The sequence below is a fragment of the Gymnoscopelus braueri genome (genome assembly GCF_963280865.1).
Source record: "Gymnoscopelus braueri genome assembly, chromosome: 17".
In the NCBI taxonomy this organism is placed as follows: domain Eukaryota; kingdom Metazoa; phylum Chordata; class Actinopteri; order Myctophiformes; family Myctophidae; genus Gymnoscopelus; species Gymnoscopelus braueri.
Window position 1 is genome coordinate 6,547,940 of NC_137617.1, and position 23,478 is coordinate 6,571,417.

Below are 23,478 nucleotides of genomic sequence, written 5' to 3' on the forward strand. Positions count from 1 at the left end.
GGATTAAACAATGTTACACTGACACAGTATAGCATGGTTGTTCTCTCTGTGTGTGTGTGTGTGTGTGTGTGTGTGTGTGTGTGTGTGTGTGTGTGTTTGTGTGTGTGTCATGCGTGCGTGTGGGCACGCGTGTGTGCGTGTTGTCACTACTTAACAGATGAAATGTATAGTGTGTGAAGCGTGTTGTGTCTACAACACTGCTGTATAGTGGCTCTATAGGCACTGTAAACAGAAAGCGGAGCAGCAGCAGATGTTGGTGGATGTCGAGCTCTCTGTCTGCTCTGCTGCACATAGACGTCACAGTATAAACACCCTGGACACTACAGCCTGCAGCCATCGTCCACATGATGCATTCAGCTGCTTCTCTCTCAGACAGCACTTTAGCAGTGTGAGTGACTCGGTACCGGCGTTGCCAGACTTTGTGAGAGAAACAAGCGACCGGGTCTATGAAAACAAGCCCGAAAGAAGCGACTAGGCCAGTGGTTCTCAAACTTTTTCGTGTCAGGGACCCCTAAATTGATGTAAACGTATTTGGCCACGGACCCCCATCTGAAAAGGTTTTGTGTCAGAGACCCCCGGAAGAGGAGATTTATGTTAAAGTAATTATTTTCGATATTTTTCAAAAAAAAAATCACAAAAATTGCAGATATACAAGCTCACAGCGCAACACTTTTTTATATTAGGAATATATTTGAAACAATTGTTTTCAGATGGAGGTGTGTGGTCAAATACATGTTAATTTGGGGTTCCTTGACATGAAAATGTTTGAGAAGCACTGATTTAAACAACATTAGGAAGCAGGCCCAAAATAACGCAACCCGCAACTACCAATATGTACAAGCAACTTAACAGAAAAAATAAGCCCAAAGTCGCTTATAATAAGCAGACATGGCAACACTGCTAAGTGCCTGGCTCAAGGGCACATTGATAGGACATGGCTGTAGCAGGGACTGAATAGTTTCTATTGAATTTCATTGGAGTCTCTCTTTTTTTTGGAGGGAGGGGGAGGGGTAAATTTTTGGTAATTTGGTGTTTTATTTATAAGAATCAGATAGGCCATTGTAGAGAGACAGGAAACCAAAGGGCAGAGAGAGAGCGAGAGAGCGATAGAGCGATAGAGCGAGAGAGCGACAACAACAAAAAATAGGGTTATAGAGATGCAGAGTATGTCCCTACTAGGAAGATACAATCGTCCTGATAAGAGGTGATAACTGCCATTGTATCGGATGATAACGTTCGAAGCGGGTGGATGCAAGACGAATCTCTTATTTGGATTTTTACTTCATTACATCAAGTATTATTTCCAATTCAAAGATAGCAGATCTACAAGCTCAAAACGTGTCGTGTCGCGACACGTTTTGAGCTTGTAGATCTGCTATTTTTGCTATTTTTGTGTGATGGCACTGCAGTATGGCGAAGTAGGGCATTAATTTACGAAAAAAATAACATAAAAAGTTGAAATATGGTGATACAGGAACACGGTGGCGCAGTCGGTAGCGCTGTCGCCTCACAGCTAGAAGGTCCTGGGTTCGATTCCCGCCGGGGACGCTGGGGGCGTGTCTTCTCCTCCGCGTCATCAGCGTCCATACCCTAGGTGGGGTTGGCGAAAGGGCCTACTCTGTGTGGAGTTTGCATGTTCTCCCCGTGTCTCCTAGGGTAGTTAATACCCTCACAAAAACCTGTAGTAATCCTGGTCGCTATACCGCCTCCCCCATGACAGCCGGGGCGCCTGATGGAGGGGAAGGGAACTGGTTGGAATAACGTGTTCCTTCCACACGCTACGTCCTACCAGGGAAACTCCCCCCTGTCAGGTGACAAGAAGGTCAGTTGGCTCTCATGCATTGAAGGAAGCATGAGCTCGACCCTGGCCTCCCTAGGCTGAGGGGGACTGGTGTAGCGCTGGTGTAGGGCTGGTGTAGTGCCCAGGATCACTTAGGAAATTGGCAAAAAATGGGTTACAAAAATCGCGGGATAAAAATTAATAATAATAATAATAATACAAGGTGATACAAGGTTTCTACCCGACAGCAAAGTTTTTATTTTATTTTAATCTTGTTATGTCGTATTGCTGTGTTGGCACAGTCTCTGCTTGTACCATGTATGAGTGAGTGACATAAACTTGTTTGATTCTTGAAGACGTGGTTGTGATTTGAACCCAGGTCCTTGTGCTCACCAGTAGAGAGCCCGCCTGGGAAGAAGCCAAAGGTCCCATAGGTTTGATTCCAGGCCTCAGCAATGTGTCGAAGAATCGCTGAGCAAAACATTTATTAGCTGCTCTCTGAGCGCTACACTAATGGCTGCTCACTGCTCCGTTAAAGGATGGCTAAAATTGGGAGAAATTTCACGTAGGGCAAATACAGTGACAAAAAAACACCCCAAGGAGTGGAGACCAAATTAACGTATCGTTGTGGTCAGGCAGAAACCTCTTATCTCCATTATTTAAACTTTTCGTGTTTTTTCGTAAATTAACGCCATACTACACAGTCACACTAAAGTATCAGCAAATAGCAGATCTACACGCTCGCAACGCGGCACGAAGCGACGCGTTTTGAGCTTCTAGATCTGCGCTTTGGGCTCTTCTGAGGACGACCTAGAGAGAGATCTGCGGGTTGGTGTTGGGTGGGGTGGATCACATTGGATCTTCAATATCGTGGTCGAGATTCAACCTGGGACATTTGCACTACAGCTCTGTTTCTGAAAGTGGGGTCTGGGAGCCGAATTCACACTCGGCCCTGCACTCTCCCGGGTCATCTGCAGCACACACCAAGTTTGAGGCCAAATGGTCGGACGGACGTGCCCGAGTTGAGACTCCATTGTTTTGCTCTTTACGTTCATTACTCCGACGCACCTGTCTGTCTCAGTAGGTGTGCAACCAGACTTTTTCTTATAAACTTGTTGATCAGCCCCATTGACTCCTAATATGAAATATTTCATAAAGTATAAAACATAGGCAGATTTGCAGCCTGATGGAGCTGATCAGTCCAGCGTTTTGAAAGATCGGTGAACAAATCTGGCAAAATAAAGGAGAAACAAGATTGGTGAACAAAGGGAATGTATTTTTTTTTTACATCAAGGTCATAAGAACAGACGTCCTACTAAGGCTGAACGATTAATCGTTTTCAAACCGAAATCGCGATTTGAAACGATTAGCTAATCGCAAAGGCCGCGATTTTAACTTTTTTTTATTTTATCATAATATTCATTCCCGCATTAATATTCATCCCAGAACACCCGCGGGACTTGTCTCCTTCTCTCCAGAGTGGCTGCATCTCTCTACAGGCAGCGAGTCCCCCCCCCCTCTCTCTCTCCCTCCCTCTCTCTCTCTCTCTCTCCCTCCCTCCCTTGCTCGCTCCCTGTCCGCTATGTAGTTTGTCGAACGGCCGTATTGCGCAAGTTCCCGATGCCGCACGTAGCGGTAAAATTTTATTTTTGGTGCGACACAAGTAGTGTAGTAGTAGTGTTGGTCCTATCTATGTTTGTTTCTGTAAGTGTAACTTATATTTTCCCCATCATTATTAAACTAATACTGTTGGATGCTCCGAAGCTGTGAGAAATAAGCAACCCGGGCTATGAAAACAAGCCCAAAAGAAGCGTCTATGAACTATGAACTGTGTCTTTGTCACTTATGCAGTGGTGTAAAGTAACTAACTGCATTTACTTAAGTACAATTTTGAGGAATTTGTACTATACTTGAGTATTTCCAACTTCCAATACTTTTACTTCCACTCCACTACATTTCTGAGGAAAATATTGTACTTACTCTACTACAATCATTTGAAAAATGTAGTTACTAGTTACTTTTTAGATGTAGATTTGTATTAATAAACATACATTAACAACTTCAGCTCAATACATATTTAGGCTATTTGAAAATAGCCGATCTACAAGCTCACAACGCGTGGCGATGCGACGCGATTGTGAGATTGTAGATCTGCCATTTTCAAAAGATTTGTATACATTTTGAAAATGACATTCTGCATAATGAGTACTTTTACTTTTGGTACTTAAAGTATTTTTTGATGCCAATACTTTTGTACTTTTACTCAAGTACATTTAGAATTCCGGACTTTTACTTGTAACAGAGTATTTCTACAATGCAGAATTGATACCTTTACTTAAGTAAAAAAAATGTAGTACTTTTTCCACCACTGCACTGTATTCTGAGTTTTTGACTTCCAAGGAGTAGTAGTAATACAATGTACAGTAGTAGGAGAGGACTTTGCCTTGTGAGACAAAAAAGTGTTACATTTTAGTTAAATGTTAATCTACATAAGCTAAAAACTGGATATCAGTAAATTGTCTGTTGTGCAATGTACTTCTGGAGCCATAAGTGAAAGACCTACTTATTTCACTGTTGTGAATTGTTTCCACAAAAGTCATTATTTGTTTAATCTTATTTTTATTTTTATTACTTGATCTTCATTTCAGAAAGTGCTTCTCTTCTTGATCCATAAGTTAATGACTTAACAAGTTCAATGTTGGGTTGTTTACAAAAATAAGCTATTTCTATTCCAGCTAAATGTTTAAATATATACATGGAGAAAAAAAATCATATATTTTAGTTCTCATCCTTATTTATTAGAATCTAGAACAGTAAATACATGGTATGCCATTTGGTAATGTTTTAAACGTACACAGTGAATACTAAACTGAAGCTTGACTTAAAAAAAAAAAAAATTAAGAAATTTAAAAAATCGCAAATCAAATCGCAATCGCAATATCAGTCAGAAAAATCGCAATTAGATTTTTTCTCAAAATCGTTCAGCCCTACGTCCTACTAACAGGACGAAGAAAGGAGACATTTTTACCCAGTTATACGAGATGGAGTGTTCTCAATGTCTGTCAGAGAATGTAGCTCTCTCTCTCTCATTACAAGCAGCACTGAGGTCAGATTAAGTTAATCCTCATAATACAACCATCAGTCACATAATTATCCTGAGAAAAACCTTAACCTTACAAGTGGAATACAAAGTGTATACACAGTGCTATGATTGTTGCACATGGGTGGCCCCTGCGGAAATTAAACCCCCCAACCCGTGGGAGTGTTAGCACAATGCTCCCACCACCGAGCTATACACAAGAGAATGGAACCTCTAACCCCTGGTTAGAGTTATAGTTCCTTGCTCAAGCTGTTGACCTGCAGTGGACAGAGAAAGCTTACAGGAAGCCAACAGGACACACAGCTTCTGACAGATGTCCTACAACCTCCCAAACTTTTATTCCTTGGAACTAGAGGGGATATGAGTTCCGATATTGCCCAGATCGGGACATTAACTTGAACGGCGTTGAGTCGGCGCAAGCGGACTTCGCAACACTCGGCACGGGGACTCGCTCACCTGGCGGCTCACTCGGCGGTGCCTCACGTGGCTCAAGTCCGCTTTAGACGGCCCACCTCCGTCGTTTTTTTTGCCGGAAGTGCCCCGGGAAGGTACCGGTTGACTGAAAGGGTACCCCCTTCAAGTCACCATTTGACGTTTGGTCACAATTGTCCCTTGAAGTCACAATATGCATTTTGGGGAGTGAGACAGTGTTGCAAAAAACCATAGCGTCTGGCTGTGGCCCCATTTTGCGAAATGGCTGGATGGCATTCACTTATAGTGAATATACAGTAGCCAATTTACAAGCTCACAATGTGACTGTGTACAGTACAGTGTGTGTGTGTGTGTGTGTGTGTGTGTGTGTGTGTGTGTGTGTGTGTGTGTGTGTGTGTGTGTGTGTGTGTGTGTGTGTGTGTGTGTGTGTGTGTGTGTGTGCACGTAAGCATCTGGCGTCAGCATTGAGTGAACCTAGTATTACGCAGTGAAAGACAAATAACCTCCATTAATTGATTCATCTAATGCATCCCATGATTCACGCTGCTGCCCGCGGGGCCGTCTGACCTTTAGACAACTACAGCTTTTATCATCAGCGTGATAAATCATCAGCACACACACACACACACACACACACAGCACCACCACAGAAAAACAATGCTATCGTCTCTGTCAGGTAGAAACCTTGTATGTCGAAAACCTGGTTCCTTTTTTATTATTATCTTTATAAAAACATTTTTAGACCTGCTATTTTCCCTACTCTTGTGCGACACTCTTGTATGATGACGTAGGCCATTATCACGACAAACATAAAAAGTTGAAAAATGGAGATACAAGGTTTCTGCACGACAGCAACAATAATATTCTCCAAATGACGTGTTCAAGTCTCCCCACAGACTCAAACATCCTGTCTCTGTCTCTCTCTCTACACTCAAACAAACAACATCTAGATATTTTATCAACTCTTCAGATGTCTAGACCCGTGGTTCTCAAACTTTTTCAACTCAAGGACCCCCAAATTGATATGTATTTGGCCTCAGTCCCCCATCTGAACAGGTTTTGTGGCAGGGTCCACCAGAAGAGAAGATTTATGTAAAATGTATATTATATATATTCAAAATATAATAACACATGAAAAAATAGCAGCTTGTATATCTGCTGTTTTTGAATAGCCAACATATAAATGGATAAAGTGGTTAAAAGGATTGTGATGCTGAGTTAACTACTTTTGCTGGGGACCCACAGAATTCATGGATATTTGACCCACTGGAACCCCCCCCCCCCCCCCAAAGGCCCCTGGGGGACCCCACTTCGAGAACCACTGGTCTAGACACTATCCACTGAGAGGATAGGCATCTTGGAAGTGACTCTTTAAAAGTTGTTCAACTTATCTTTGCGGTTTTAAAATCAGATGTAATTTTCACCACATCCACTCTGTGTTATGGCCTTGATTGTCTGTGTCAGTTTATTGTTTAGTGTGCGTGCGTGTGTGTGTGTGTTATCGGGCTGAGGAGGATGTTATTGGCTGTTCTAGGCTCCTTTATGTCTGAGTGTGGTCTCACCACATGTCATTCTTGCGTATTTTATGTTTATATATTAGTGTTGAGTGTGTGAGATCTGAGCAGCTTCATAGCAACGTGTGGTGTGGATGTGAGTACATGGAATCACAACATTATTCTATATGCTTAAATATCATCACTGTCAGGCAGAAACCTTGTACCAAAATGTTTCAACTTTTTGTGTATTTGCGTAAATGAATACCCTACTTCGTCATACAAGAGTGTTGCGCAAAAGAAGCAAAAATAGCCAATCAACAAACTCTCAACGCGTCGCATTGTGAGCCTGCTGTTTGTGTTATTTTTTAAATATTATGAAAAGTGTGTCTGTGGGTTCCATAATCCCTGAACCAATAAAAAAGTATTGACAAGAGCTTGATTGGATCCATTGGAACAGGTTCTTTTTTTCCCCATTTCCTGAAAATTAACAGTTTTTGACATAATATGGATTGAGCACATCCAGCACAGAGATCCAAATACACATCTAATATGTATTGATCAGCATCTCCACCTGTCTGTCTGGCTGTCTCAGTGCACATAATAAGATCACATTTACCTGTAGAAAATCAAACCAAACTTCAGCGTGACTTTGCTCAGACAATGACACTATTGTCAGTTTGACCGTAGGACATTACATTAGCGAACGACACTACTGGTTATACTTGTTGTTATTACAGGCTGTGAAAAGCCCGGCGCTGGCATTGTGTGTCATTCTGTTTCCCATTGGTTTTCTGACATCATGTCAGTGCATCATTTCTACATTAACCACTTGGACCATAGCATCCCTATTCTGGAGGGGGGGTATGCACAGAAAATACCCTCACAAGGCTTATGGCTTACAGTATGACTATGTCTTGTGAGCTTGCAGATCGGCTATTGTCTGTGAAGAGATTTGGGGGGAAAAGTGCGGATCAAGTACACTATACTGACAGTATACCGACCCCAGTCAACAATTTATTTTAATTCATTCATTCATTAACATGGTACCATGTTGAGACTGCAGACCACTATCTGTAAAGACACATGTACATTCTGGTGCAGACGCTGTGTGTGTGTGTGTGTGTGTGTGTGTGTGTGTGTGCCAAAATGTCCCTATAAGTAAGAATGTGACCATTGTGAGCACCATTTCCCTGGTCTTCAAAAGAGAAATGCTTGTTTTATGGTTAAAACATTTTTTTTTAAAGTTAGGTTTATGATTATTATGATTAGAAAAAGATTCATGTTGGGGTTAGGGTTAGACATTTAGTGGTTAGGAGTTAAGGTTCGAGTTTTCCCTGATTTATACTTTATACGACGCGTTATGAGCATTTTTTTTTTACTATTCAGCTATTTTAGCCAATTTTCAATGTCGTCCTAAAATGTTGATGTACTCACAAGTATAGTAATACAGACGTGTGTGTGTGTGTGTGTGTGTGTGTGTGTGTGTGTGTGTGTGTGTGTGTGTGTGTGTGTGCGCTTATCATTGTGGTGTTAGTTTGCAGAGCTGGGTGACAATGGCACTTAGTTTTATGGCACGGCTGTTTCTATTTGGTTTCCCTGCTGACAGCTAAATGAGTCCCATTTACACCCTCACACACTACATGACCGCACCAACACACACACACACACACACACACACACACACACACACAGAGCTTATGAGAAGAAAACAAATATTTATCTTGAAGGTGCAGTAAGTGATATTTTGTTTTGTTAAAATAAGTGTTAAATGGCTCTATATGCTGATAGTAATCATAGAGTGTTTGCTCAGTGACAGAGGTCTCCCCCCGTCTCTCCAGCTCTGTAGTAAACGGAACATGCATTTTCAGGTCAGGATACCACTGTTATCCAATCAGGAGAACTCATACAGGCTGTAGGATAAACAAGTGAAATGGGAAGTGATGATACACAGCAGTGAGCAGACAATATTGGAACTGGAACACTGTCAGATTGAAACTGATAAATGGGTACTTTCTCATGATTGGATCAAATTGGCTACCCACCTGAAAATGCATTTTCTGTTTACTAAAGAGCTGGAAAGACAGAGTACTCCTGTTACTGAACAAACACTCTATAGCTATGAGTACTATCAGAATATAGCACTTTAAAGGGATAGTTCACCCCCAAAATTACTTTTTTCCTATCGATTAGTCACCCCATGGAGACTTGAATTCATGGATATTCTTTTGTTTTTGTCGCATTTAACCGGCAGCGGTTCCGTTGGAGACATAAATAGTCTCCTTTGTGTCTCCTACCGGAACTGCTGCCTACCGGTCCGCTAGTCATCAAATTTCGCCATGCGGTGACTAATAGAAAAAAGTGTGTTTTTTTTGGGGGGTGAACTATCCCTTTAACCTTTTAACAGGTCAGCATTGTGATCCACAAACCCTATGTCTTACGGGTCCATTTGGTTACATTTGACACTAAGGATTTTTACTGTGAAGAGATCAGTAGTGTACATGTCAGTGCCTCGTGACGTGTAGTATGTACTACTGCTGTATGAACTTGAGGTCACAGATTTAACAGAACAACTCTGCCCTCTTGTGGTAGTAATGTGTTACAGCACACCAGAGACAGGACAACATAATGCACACATTTTCAATGATTTCTCCAGGAGGACCAGGGTTTGGTCACATAACGAGCAGAATAATGCTCCTTATGTGATCATACAGTACTGCAACTGAGCTGTTCACTTGTTATGATAATAGCTTCAGATTAGTCCATGAGCCAGAGCCCCAAAATTGAGCAATGATTACCGAAAGAGTGGGCAAAACCATACCTATATTAAATTGTTCATAGGGTCAATATAAGTAAATAAATATATGATAACTTTCCACAGGAGTAGCTTTTTCATAGTTATCACACATTTTGTTATTTTCCCCATACGTACATGACAGGTGAAAAAAATCACAACATTTAAAAAATAGTTATCATAATGAAACTTCCCCAGTTGATTACATACGTATTACAAGTTTTCTGATATTGTATATTTAAATATACAAATTAGGCATTATATAGGAAGACATTCCTTAATTTAAATATACAATTTCAGAAAACTTGTAATACGATAAATCATTGTAATATAGGTATGGTTTTGCACACTCTTTTTTGCCAAATCTTGTCTGGCTCATGGACTAAGATGTAGCCTTTTGTAAAGTAGTAGCCTAGTGGAAGGAAGGAAGGAAGGAAAGAAGATAAATAAATAAATTCCTGACTTTTACTTGTAACAGAGTATCTCTTGCAGTATTGATACTTTTACTTCAGTAAAACATTTGAGGACTTTTTTCCACCACTGATATACATCACATTTGGACCACAATGAATGTAACGTGTGTGACTGTGTTGCAGGTGGAGGCGGGGAGAAGGACCGAGCAGCCATCAGCCATGAAGCGTTCCTGCTGATGGCCAACTCCCAGAGTGACATGGATGACTGGGTGAAGGCCATACGCAGAGTGATCTGGGGACCGTTTGGAGGAGGTACGATAACATACTGGAAGCACACGTTAAAGCACTGGTTCTCAACATTGGCTCAGGGGACCACCAGGATGGACGAATTAATTAATCAATGAATTAATTAATCAATGAATTAATAAATAGTTGCATTTCCGTGTCAGGACAGTTACTTGACCCATTAAGACCATGAGGCCGATTCTACAAATACCTTCTAAATCAGTAGTTCTCAGACTTTTACGTAAAAAGTTATTCAAAGTTTTTGAAACACTTTCAAGATTTTTAGAAACGTTTCAAAAATAGCAGATGTACAGGCTCGCTGCGTGGCACGAAGTGACACGCAGCAAGCCTGTACATCTGCTATTTTTGAATAGCCAACGCTAAAATCTAAAATGACACAGATGCTTTCCCGGTTTTAATGGGTTAACTGAAAATGTATTGATTGTAAGTCACCCTTCTCCTCCGCTTAAAAAAAAGCAAAGAAATTCAATTAAAACACTGTTCTCACTATCAATCTTCATATCTATCTATCAAAGGGTCCAAATAGACCCTTTTGGGTCTGTAACTCTGAGAGTGTACAAATGGAACCAAATGGTCACTGCCATTCATGTTGGTGGGGGAAAACCCTCTACAAATCTTTAACGTTGCAGGGTAAACAGTAGTAATTGGGCTGGGGCGGCACCTGTCAACAGGGAGTGTTGGGCGGGAAGAGTGGGACGAAGGCTCTACGTCCTCCCGGTGGGGGCTCCTCACTGGCAGGTGAGTCAGTAGGATACAACAGCAGTGGCAACACACAGAAATGTGTGTGTGGAGGAAATAATTGGCATAATGACTAAATTGGGGAGGAAAAAAGCGGTAAAAAGCTAAAATATTCTGTAAAAAAATAGAAAATCACTATTTTATCTAAAATGACTGTATTCCTCTAATACAAAACACTTGCAATGTGTGCATTGTAAAATAGAGTGCTGAATGTGAAACTTGATTTATTTTTTTTGCTTAAAAAAGGCATACATTGTGAGTTTTAACTAACATTGACAAAAGTGTTCTGTATTGCACAAATCATAAGCAAACAAACATGATATCTCAGCAACTTTGGGAAAGATACGGTCACTATTTATGTACTGTATGGGGCCAATGTTGACAATAGAATGCAATAACACTGGTATGGTTGGTCATGTAATGAGATATGACGGACTCCTCTCTCCATGCCTCAGTCATGCAGTCACTGTACGGGACATGAAGCCGCAAATATCTGATATTCAAAATCCACTGCAATATAAAGACTAAAGAACATGCACACAAAAAAAACATGTGACTGAGGTGTTATGTACAGAAGCACTGCCATACATCTTCTTTAAAGGGTCTCTACTGGTTCTTCAGCTTAGTTTAGTCACCTCAAATTATTCTATATACCACTTTTAGTGATATTTAGCATCATTTTTGTCTCCGCCAGGCCGAAAGGCATGGCGAGAGAGTATGTTTTCCACCCCGTCCGTCCGTGTGTCCGTGTGTCCGTGTGTGTGTCCGTCCGTCCATCTGTCTGTGAACAGCTAATCTCCGGCACCGTTGGCCCGGTCGCTGCAAAACTGTGCACACACACTCCCTGGATGCCAATTCAGAACCTCTGGCCCACGTTTTTGACATGGGCCTGTTATAGCGCCACCAGGAGGCCGATTTGTGCAAAGCATATTTTTTGACAGTACTCCTACATATTTTGTCCAGAAATCCCGCAAATCGGTACACAGTATCTCTATAGTAATTAAACAAAACAGGTCTTTCAGATTTCTCAAATTCCATCCTGATTGGCTAAAAATGTCTTCCAAAGTTTGCAGGAGTGCTCCGTTTTTAACAAAATGCCTCAAATCATGAACACAGCATGCAATTTCCGTGAAATTTTGCACACACATTCCCATTAGGCCGAGGAAGAACTACCATTTGAAATCTTTCAAATCAGCCTCATGGTGGCGCTATAACAGGCCGATTCGTGTTTTTACCTATAATTGCACCGATCTGTGTAAAACTTTGTATGCACACTCCCTAGAGGTCAAGGAAAAACCTTTGCCCTGCATTTTTCACATCTGCCTTTTATAGCGCCACCAGGAGGCCGACTTATGTAAAACAATTTTTTTTATACTACTCCTTCCAATTTTATCCAAATGTCACACAAATCGGTATACATGATCTCTATAGTCATGTGATCACGACGGATGTGTTTGATTTTTCATATTCCATACTGATTGGCTAAGATTGACATCTAAAGTTTGCATTATTGGCTTGTTTTGAACAAAATTCCGCAAATCATGAACACACCGTCCAATTGCGCTCAAACTTTGCACGCACATTCACACTATGTTGAGGAACAAGTGCCACCCTTTTAACATTGGCCTGTTATAGCGCCACCAACAGGTCTAATTTAGCGAAACACATGTTTTTAACAAAATGCCTCAAATCATGAATGCAGTCAGTGTCCGATTGTCATGCAAGGCCTAAGAAGAAATGGCACCCTTTTCACGTTGGCCTATTATAGCGCCACCAGGAGGCCACAATAGCCTACCTGACCTGGCGGAGACCTGTGCTCCGAGGAGCACTTTTTCTAGTTGTTTAATGTGAGTGCCCCTTTTTATACTGTACAGTAATAGTTCCTGAGCCATGTGGCAATAGGTCAAGTGTTCCTGTAGCGTGAGGCAGCTTGATGTACAACATCCCCCAGCTATGATGTATACACTATACCCCTTGGAATTGACGCTAGTATGTCACAATGATTAACCACGATCTATATTGATGCCGAGTGCCAAGCAGGGAGGCATTGGGTCCCATTTTTATAGTCTTTGGCATGACTGCCTCGGCCTGGGATAGAACCCCGACCTCCCAATCTCAGGGTGTAAAGTAACTAAGTACATTTACTTACTGTACTTAAGTGCAATTTTGAGGTATTTGTACTTTACTGGAGTATTTCCAATTTCCCATACTTTTACTTCTACTCCACTAAATCTCAGAGGCACATATTGTACTTTTACTCCACTACAATTATTTGAAAACTTTAGTTACTAGTTACTTTGTAGATTTTGATTATTATTACAAAACATGCATTAACCACTTCAGCCCTATATACATTTCGGCCATTTGAAAATAGCCGATCTACAAGCTCACAATGTGTCCCGATGCGACGCATTGTGAGCTTGTAGATCTGCTATTTTCAAAACATGTTTATACATTTGAAAACTTGAAATGGGACATTCTGCATAATGAGTACTTTTACTTTTGGTACTTTAAGTACATTATGATGCCAATACTTTTGTAGTTTTACTCAAGTACATTTTGAATTCCAGACTTTTACTTAACAGAGTATTTCTATATTGCAGTATTGATACTTTTACTGAAGTAATAAGTGAGTACTTTTTCCACCATTGCCCACAAGCCCATTGAGCTGTTGTTTTGGTTTTGTTTTGAAACATAACCCACTCTATATAATAATATATAATCACGTTTTAATCTCCTTTTCACTACTGTAAACTACAGTGAATGGTGTGGCAGTTGGAGAAGAGACAGTCATTTCAGTCATGTGTCTAGATACAAGCTGCAATACAAAGTAGGTATGCGGCAAGTCGAAGGCTAAAATAGAACGCTGGGCCAAAAGGTCTCAACTGTAAATCTATGATCTCTTAATTCCCAGCATGCCCTTTTACCAGGCTTCCTGTTTGACTAGGATACTGGACATGGAGTCCAGGAATAAAACTAGGTCCTGCGGGGTGTGAACTAGCTAGGCTATAAGGCGTCCAGGGTTATGTTTCATGGGGATGTCATATTAATAGGGAGGATCAGAGAGAAATACTTCAATGTGACAGTACAGTACATCACTGAAGGCCTGGATCGTATTTAATTAACCCCGGATTAGTGCTGTACACACAGGTGGACATTGTACAAGACTCCCCCCACTGCATATGACGTTCCACTCGCCCCTTGTTCACGATTCAACATGTACTCAAGTACTGTACTTAAGTAAAATGTTGAGGTATTTATACTTTACTTGAGTATTTCCAATTTATAATACTTTTACTTCTACTCCACTACATCTCAGAGGCAAACATTGTACTTTTACTCCATTACTATAATTTGACCACTCTAGTTACTAGTTACTTTGTAATTTAGCTTACAAAACACACAACTACAGCCCTTAAACTTTGCTTATAAGCTCACAACGCGTCGCGTTGTGAGCTTATTGTAGATCAGCTATTTTCAAAGGGTTTTTGTACATTTTATACACTTGAAAACTTGTGAAATGGGTCCTTATGCATAATGAGTACTTTTGGTACTTTAAATACATTTTGATACCAATACTTTTGTACATTTCGAATTCCGCACTTTTACTTGTAACAGAGTATTTCTACATTGCAGTATTGATACTTTTACTTAAGTAAAACAATAGAGTACTTTTTTCCACCACTGCATTCCGTGCACAAGAGTAAATTCTTTGGTTTCAACTCTTTGATATTGTAGATAGATGGAGTTTATGTGAACAATTATAAAGTATTGGGTGCCTATGTGTGTCTGTGCGTGCGTGCATGTGTGTAGTTGTCACTCACAATGTAAACAGTGGTTGCCATGACACAACTTCTCATTTGTACATACTGCATGTATATCCATAATTGGTACTGCATGCACATCATTCCTTGAATGCTATCAAAATGAAGCCGACCAATTCCCCTGGGGGACAGTCTTAAACTGCAACATTAACTTTACAAATACAGTTTTATAAAAATGGTTTGCTTGATATCTATGATGATTGTAGGAGTTAAGGGAGCAGGTGGTGGTTGCAGTTATTTGTTTGATTGTGCAATTTTTTTTTTGTACTTAAATGTATTCACAGAGATATAGGCCTGTATAATCATAGTAGGCCTGTAGGTCATTTTCTATTCCACACTTGCTTGGTTCAGTGGTAATGATGCCATTATGGCTTTTGTTACGTGACTGACATTAACATTTAAGATCTTTTTATGTCTCCATAACTTTTAATATCTCCATAAGTGTTGATGGTGGAAGTCTGACATTGGAGGCTGTAATTCGCCAGACCTCCATAACCAGTCGTGTAAAGTAACTAAGTACATTTACTCAAGTATTGTACTTAAGTAAAAGTTTTTGATGTTTGTGCTTTACTTGAGTATTTCCATTTTCCAATACTTTTACTTCTACTCCACTGCATCTCAGAGGCAAATATTGTACTTTACTCCACTACAATTATTTGAAAAATAGTTAGTAGTTACTTTGTAGATTTTGATTATTATTACAAAACATACATTAACCACTTCATTTCGGCCATTTGAAAATAGCAGATCTACAAGCTCACAATGTGTCGTGATGGACGCATTGAGATCTCCTATTTTCAAAGGATTTTTATACATTTGACTTGTGAAACTGCATAATGAGTACTTTTTGTACTATAAGTACATTTTGATGCCGATACTTTTGTACCTTTACTCAAGCACATTTTGAATTCCAGACTTATACTTGTAACGGAGTATTTCTACATTGCCGTATTGATAATTTTACTTAAGTAAAACATGCGCGTACTTTTTCCACCACTGTCCATATCATATGGAGGGAATGTCTTCCATCTAGAATTAGAACTGTCGCCAACTTAGAGAAGCGTCGTTAACGGCGACACTGCAGTCACGACCCCGTGACCTCTGACCTGTCTGCTATTTACAATCACTGTCAGCTGGACACTCTTACATGCCATAGCCCGGGGGAGCGGCCGTGCTGTGATTGGCCAGTGGGATGTCATGGAAACGTCATTTTAAAATATTCTGTTTCGTAATAACTGTACTCTCTGTGGACAGAAACAATGCATTAATACATTATATTTAATCTGCAAGATATGTGAAGCAACTGATTTGTAATAATAATAATAATAATAGGCTATATAATAATAATAAACTACAGGCATAGGCCTACATCACATTTTAGGTTATGTTATAAGTGCTTCATAGACAAACAAAACAAATACAATACAATACAATACAAACTAATAAAAATAACACTGGGGATGAGAATTTGTGTTTGAAAAATAAAAAAAGATTTCAGCCAATGTAGGCCTATAGCTATTTAAAATGCATTATGCTCTTTTTTATTGACAACATATTAAACATTACAAATGACAAAATAACAGGACAAATTACAGTTACAGTACTGGGAAAATATCAAACTTAAAATGAGAAAAATAGAATAAAGAAAGAAATAATTAAATAAGCTCGGTTGTATAGACTTTAAGCAATACCATATTCTTCACAGATTCATCTGGTTTTCATAGCTTTAGTGTGTGTACAATGTTTAAAGTTTTCTAAATAGTGCAAAGGAAATAGGTCACACAGCTCGTAGCCACGATGCAATAATAGTTTTTTTAAATATTTATTTTATCAACGCGTCGACACAATATAGGCCTTCTTCAGGGTATGAGTTTTCTAAGTATGACAATAATAAGGCTTTTTTTAAAAATAACATTATGTTCTGGGACCTCCAGCAGGTCATCTTTAATGAGGTTGCCTAGCCAACCATGGCAACCACTAACTAAACCAATCCCTGCGGAGCATCCCTCCAGACAATGGGGTCTTCTACCTGTCAGCTGGTCTCAACTAACTGTCAACAGTCTGCTCTCACTACAGCCAGCCAACGGTCTCTGGCTTCATGTCATAGAGCTGCTGTATGGTGCATGTGTTGTTATGAGGAGGGTGCGTAGCAGCGTTCATGTGCGCTTAATATGAGCGTTGGTGAAATCCTCGCAGCGTTCAAATCTTATTTTTAACTCCATGGTTCAAATGCTGGAACCATGCTGGATGCATCATTCTCTGCGGCCAACGCTGTTGGCCAAGAAGTGCAGCCAGTTCGGCTCGTTGTACGAGAAACACTCCGCGCTGCTCCTGTGTTCTCCTTGTGCTGGGGAGTACTATGACTACCAAGACCCGTCTCTGTCTGCCACACACACAGCAGGTAGGATCAAGCAGTGGTTCTCAACCTGTGGGTCGGGACCCACAGGGGGGTCCTCATATGATTTTGGGAGGGGGGGGGGGGTCCCCAGATGACAGTAATAATAATAATAATATTATATATATTTTTTTTCTTAAGTATGAAATGACAAAAAAATGTTCATTACTGCATCAAAAGTAATCAACAAACTATACTGTAAAAACTGGTCAAACATTGGCCAAATTGTCAAATATTATAAGAAATTGGCTATTTGGTCCAAAATGTTGAAAAATGTAATGTTTGGAGACCGGTGAAGAGTAATGTAAAGTATTGCTAGTGGTGGAAAAATTACTCACATTGTTTACATTGTTTTTTGATAAAAGTATCAATACTGCCATGTCGAAATACTCTGTTATAAGTAAAAGTCTGTAATTAAAAATTTACTTGAGTAAAAGTACAAAAGTATTGGCATCAAAAGTAGCAAGTACTCATTGTGCAGAATGTATACACATTTGAAAATAGCTGATCTACATGCACACAGCGCGTCGCAAAGCAACGCGTTGTGAACTTGTAGATCAGCTATTTTCAAATAGCGAAAGTATATATATATATATATATATATATATATAATATATATATATATATATATATATATATATATATATAGGGCTGAAGTGGTTAATGTATGTTTTTGTCTTCGGCCTAGCGAGAGTATGTTTTGCCCCCTGTCCGTCCGTTTGTGTGTCCGTGTGTGTGTGTCATTCTGTCTGTGTACAGCTAATCTCTGGCACCGTTGGCTTGATCGCAGCGAAACTGTGCACACACACTCCCTTGGATGCCAGAGCAGAACCTCTGTCCCACATTTTTCACATGGGCCTTTTATGGTTCCACCAGGAGGCTGATTTGTGCAAAAAAAAAATTGACAGTACTCCTACAGATTTTGTCCAAACATCCTGCAATTTGGTACACAGTATCTCTATGGTCATTAAACCAAACAGGTCTTTCAGATTTTTCATATTCCATCCTGATTGGCTAAAATTGGCTTCCAAAGTTTGCAGGGGTACTCCGTTTAACAAAATGCCTCAAATCATGAACACAGCGTGCAATTTCCATGATCTTTTGCACACACATCCTCACTAGGCCGAGGAAGACATTTCAAATCAAGCCTCATGGTAGCGCTATAACAGTCCGCTTCGTGCTTTTAACCTATATCTGCACCGATCTGTGTAAAACTTTGTACTCTCTAGTGGCCAAGGAAAAACCTTTGCCCTGCATTTTTCACATCTGCATTTTATAGCGACTTTATTTTATATTAAGCCTTAAGATTTTATCAAAATTTCACGCAAATCGGTACACATGATCTCTATAGTCATGTGATCAAGACTGGTGGTCTGTTTGATTTTTCACATTCCATCCTGATTGGTTAAGATTGACATCTAAAGTCTGCAAGAGTGGCAATTCTCGCAAAATCATGAACGCAGTGTCCGATTGCGGTGAAGCTTTGCACGCACATTCGCACTACATGGGGAACAAATGCCACCCTTTTAACATTGCCCTATTATAGCACCACGCAAATATCATGCAAATCGGTACATATTATCTCTATAGTAAAGTGATCAAGATGGTTCCGTCCGATTTTTCATATTACATCCTGATTGGCAAATTACGAACATTGCTGGCCCACAATAACCTACCTGACCTGGCGACCTGTGCTCCGAGGAGCACTTTTTCTAGTATTATATATGTTTTTATTTGCTATTTTCGTTTTAAAATACAAGACGGAAGACGTACATGACCACAAACAAAACAGAAGACACAAAACAAAACAGAACAAAAACAAAAGAGAGACAACAACCACTACAAACCCTCTCACCCACCCCCATTTTAGAGATTTGGATGTGCATGCATCTCTTTAATACTGTGTAAATTGCCCAAGGGCCCTTGACTAGCAGGGACCCATGGGGGCCATATATATTTTAATTAATTAAATTTACTGGAGCTGTCTGAATAACAGGACTAATGTCTGACTAAAGGTCGTAACACAAGGCAAGCGGTTCACGCGGGCGGCACCGCTCGGGTCAGCGGTGATCGCTCCGCGATCATTGTTGTTTTGTCCTCCTGCGCGGTGCGGGGAAAACAAAAGCTCACTACAATCCAGCTTGCCGTCCGCGCGCGCATGCGTGCACAAACGAGCACGCGAGCGAAAGTTTCACGGGACCACGCCCGCTCGCCTCACCGCCCCTCAACTTCTCCGCGCGTCCCAAATAATCGGCCGCCTCTCATTGAAAATGAATTACATAGGCGCGTTGGCCGCTTGCCGTGTGAAAGGACCTTAACGGAGCAGACAAGTTTAAGATTTGTTTTCAATTTTTGTGTGATTAAATACAGGTGATTTCTTAATCAACACATGCCTTACAACTCAAGTAGTGAGTTATGTTTAATTATAATATGAACTTTGAAGTTACCATTCTGAATCAACTGCTAACTGTCAGATCAATGTGTAGGGAGACCTGTAAAGACACCATTACAGTAGTCAAGTTTATTGAAGATAAATTCATGCACACTTTTAAATCCTGCCGTACCGTTAATACACTTTAGCAAATGTAATGATCACATATTAATAAAAGATTGTTCATTCTGCTGAGGCAATGGGACAGTTATTAGCTGCTTACACCAGAACCTTTCATTTTTATACCGTATTGCACCTCGTGCAATATACTGTATTGGAGCCAGTACAGTGCACCACTAGTCTGGCAGCTACTGAGGTGGGGTGGGAATTTTGGTCTATATGTTTTAGTCACACCCCCCCCACCCCACTTTACACCAGAAAAAAGTGACCTTTTGGTACCTACCAAAAAGTGACCTTTCAAATGACCAGGTCCAGGCCCGGATTTACAGAGGCCTATGTCTAAAAAGTATTTAATGCAAATTATCTCTGTCACACACACACACACACACACACTTCCAATAACAGTCACAACACAACCGACATAGTGTAGATCAGCCTTCAATTCCAGAGCCACAAACAAACAGTCACTGAATGTTTCACTGCCACACCGGGCCCCAACATGGCAGCAACAGAGCTACTGTTGATTGATTGATTGATTGATTGATTGATGTACCTTATTTAGTAAGACATGAGAATAACAGTACATGGAAGTACAAAATCACAATACAAGGTCTACTAAACTGGAAGACTCATTAAGCACTGAGCTTGTTTAAGATGAGATCCCCATGCACACAAATCATGATGAGCACACAAATCATGATGATTAAGACCGGGAATCGAACCCGGGCCACGGCGGTGAGAGCGCCGAATCCTAAGCACTAGACCATCAGGTACACCTTGAACCACATCAGCACATGACACGAACATCATCCAACACGAACAGCATCCAACACGAACAGCATCCAACACGAAGAGCATACAACAAAAACATCATACAACACAAACTGCAGCAGCAGCAGCATCCAGCAAAGGAAAAGGAAAAATTAGGTATGTCACAATTATTACATGATCGCCTAAAGCGCAAGTATTTGAGATAATCACAATACTTTTTTTGATAATCGTCATAATCATTTCCATGTTCAAAAATGTTCATATGTTTTCAAACATTTTCAAAAATAGTGGAAATATCTGCCCTGTGCACCGTTTGTCAGCCTAAAAAGCCAGACACATTTTTATTAATTATGTTACAATGTTCAGTGTACGACGCAATCATTCATTAATTCGGCCTGGGTAATCGCAATTATTTGAGCGACAATTAATCGTCAAGTAAAATGTAATAATCGTGACAGTCCTAAAGGGGTTCCTACTTTGAGTCGTCTTCATCAGCTGTCTTCAGGGGAAACCCCCGAGAAGGACAAGATCTTCGGCCGTTCGACCGTGCGGACCAAGTCTCCGGAGGAATCCCCCATGCAGACAAACCCATGGATAGAGAGAGATCTCCAGATTTCGATCTCTAGGGCAGGGCATCCTCGGATGAGCCTTCCAGCGCCGTCTCCCGACATCTCGCCATCCTCCGTACATCTGGTTGGCTTCACCAGTACTTTACATCTCTCTGGTTAGCTTCACCAGTACTTTACATCTCTCTGGTTAGCTTCACCAGTACTTTATTAGAGGTTGATGGTCTGGGAGGGTGTTATACTGTAGGTGAGAACCTCAGCCTTCTGGGCATTTATGATACAGATGTCATCTGCATCCTCATATGTACAGTATGTTTGTGGGTGGGTGTATGGGTGTATGGGTGTGTGTGTGTGGGGGGGGGGTGCGTTTGTATGTGTGTGTTTATAAAACAAGACCAGGAGACCTGGTTCTGCCAGACCCAGAATGAAGTCCTAGTATGTAACACACCTACAAACCACTTTATAACTGAAAAGCATAAATCATTTTATCATTTTTGTAACATAATAATGATGTCATGAATAGTTTGTGACGAAAGGGGGACAGACTTTTTTGGCTGGGGCCGGGGGACAAAGTGACCATGCCCATGTATGGAGAAAACAGATACAAAGCCTCATGTAAGCCTGACCCCCTTGGGTCTGGCAAAAAGACTACATTAGGGAGTCATCTAGACCTCCTAGTTAGTGAAGCCCAGTTCTTGCTCCCCTCCTCCACTGATGGCCTGTCTTACTGCATAGTTCAGGCTTATAATGAAGAGGAGGGGGAGGGGGGTGTCCCCCCTGCAACACCTCTGCCAGCCTTGAGTATCTGAAAGAAGAAGAAAGAAAGATCAAGTAAAATCAAGTAACCGAGAGACACATATATGTATACTGTATCCTGTCGCAAGTTCTCGCAGCATACAGCCTTGTTTACGTATACTTTATCCTTGCACACCATACACAGTCTAATATACGTATATAAATTGTAACTTTATAAATGTGAAAATACCCTGTATACACTTATAGGGCATAGCCGTGGTGGCCATTTTGTGGCGTCACAGATATAAAACCCATTAATATTTCCCATAGAGATTTCCGAAAATATTTTTTATAAATTATGTTAAGCCTGGAACCAAGCCATCCAGAATCCTGATGAATGTGTAAAGTGATTTACTAGGCCCAGTGGTGCAAAAAGTACTCTAATTATTTACTTGAGTAAAAGTACCAATACAGTAATTTAGAAATACTCTATTACAAGTACATGTCTGGTACAAAACATTGGCATCAAAATATACTTAAAGTACAAGTACTCATTATGCACAACACGTTACGATTAGTACTAGTTACGATGTCCCGCTTGAAAGGGATGGTACAGTCCATAGGAGGTTTTAACTGGATTTCACTCATACAATGATGACCACAACTTCTTTTTAGTTCTTCTTTACTTTAGTTTTTGTTGTTGCAGTACAGCTCATGTAGGTAGTAACTTAAGGTATAGTTGTAAGGTTGTAAGGTGAAAAACCTTAAATGAAAAATAAATAACTGTAAATATAATGCACATGAAATAAATGCAAAAATACATGCCTCACATATATTTTTTAACACTTGTGAATCTTGTTTTTACTTTCTTAGTGTCTTTTTATGAATTGGTTTTAAACAAATGCAGTCTTATGAAATGCAAACATAATAAATACTGAATTTTAGCAGCATTTAGCAACCGTTTCTATCAATCTACATCTCTCAATAAACAAATCACATTCCTTTTTAAATCAACAATCATGTTTCTTTCACTTGAGTTGAGGACATCAAACAAACAAATGACAATGAACAAGAACGCACGTTCTAACGTGCGCCACAACTGGCAAGTTTTATGACTCTTAAACAAACAGTTCGTCTCTCACCAGTCACCTGCCGCCTCTCCAGCTTTTCATGGCTGCACCAATGCTGCCTTGATGTGTTCTGCGCGACGTTGCTGTTGCTGGACGCACGCTTGTTTGTTTGTAATAATGGAGGATTTTGGCGGTCTGGAGGATTCTCCTCCTTCTCCCTCTGTAGTTTGAATTACAGCGCGTCCTTCAGGTGTGGCGCTTTAAATTGCAGCGAGTGCGACGCTGATTAGGCACAGGGAATGATTTCAGACAGCTGCCACACTGTCAATCAGCCCGACATTTTAACCCTTTGATCTCCAGTGAGGATTTCCCAAGTTGACTTCACAATTGTAGATCGGCTATTTTCAAATATTTGAAATTAAAATGGCTATTTTCAAATAGCCAAACTATATAGCCTATATAGCATTGGTTCTCAAAGTGAGGGGTCCTTGAGGGAGTTCCAGGGGGTCC

General features: G+C 40.5%; 1 protein-coding gene across 3 annotated transcripts in view; it reads left to right on the forward strand.

The window, feature by feature from the left end:
- Positions 1–23,478, forward strand: part of arhgap22b (Rho GTPase activating protein 22b) — a 77,195-nt gene that overhangs the window by 44,864 nt on the left and 8,853 nt on the right. For all 3 annotated transcript variants that reach the window (XM_080455228.1, XM_080455230.1, XM_080455229.1), the window contains exon 4: positions 10,196–10,324. In XM_080455228.1, coding sequence (XP_080311354.1) covers positions 10,196–10,324 — 129 coding nt within the window. The remainder of the gene's footprint in view (positions 1–10,195; positions 10,325–23,478) is intronic.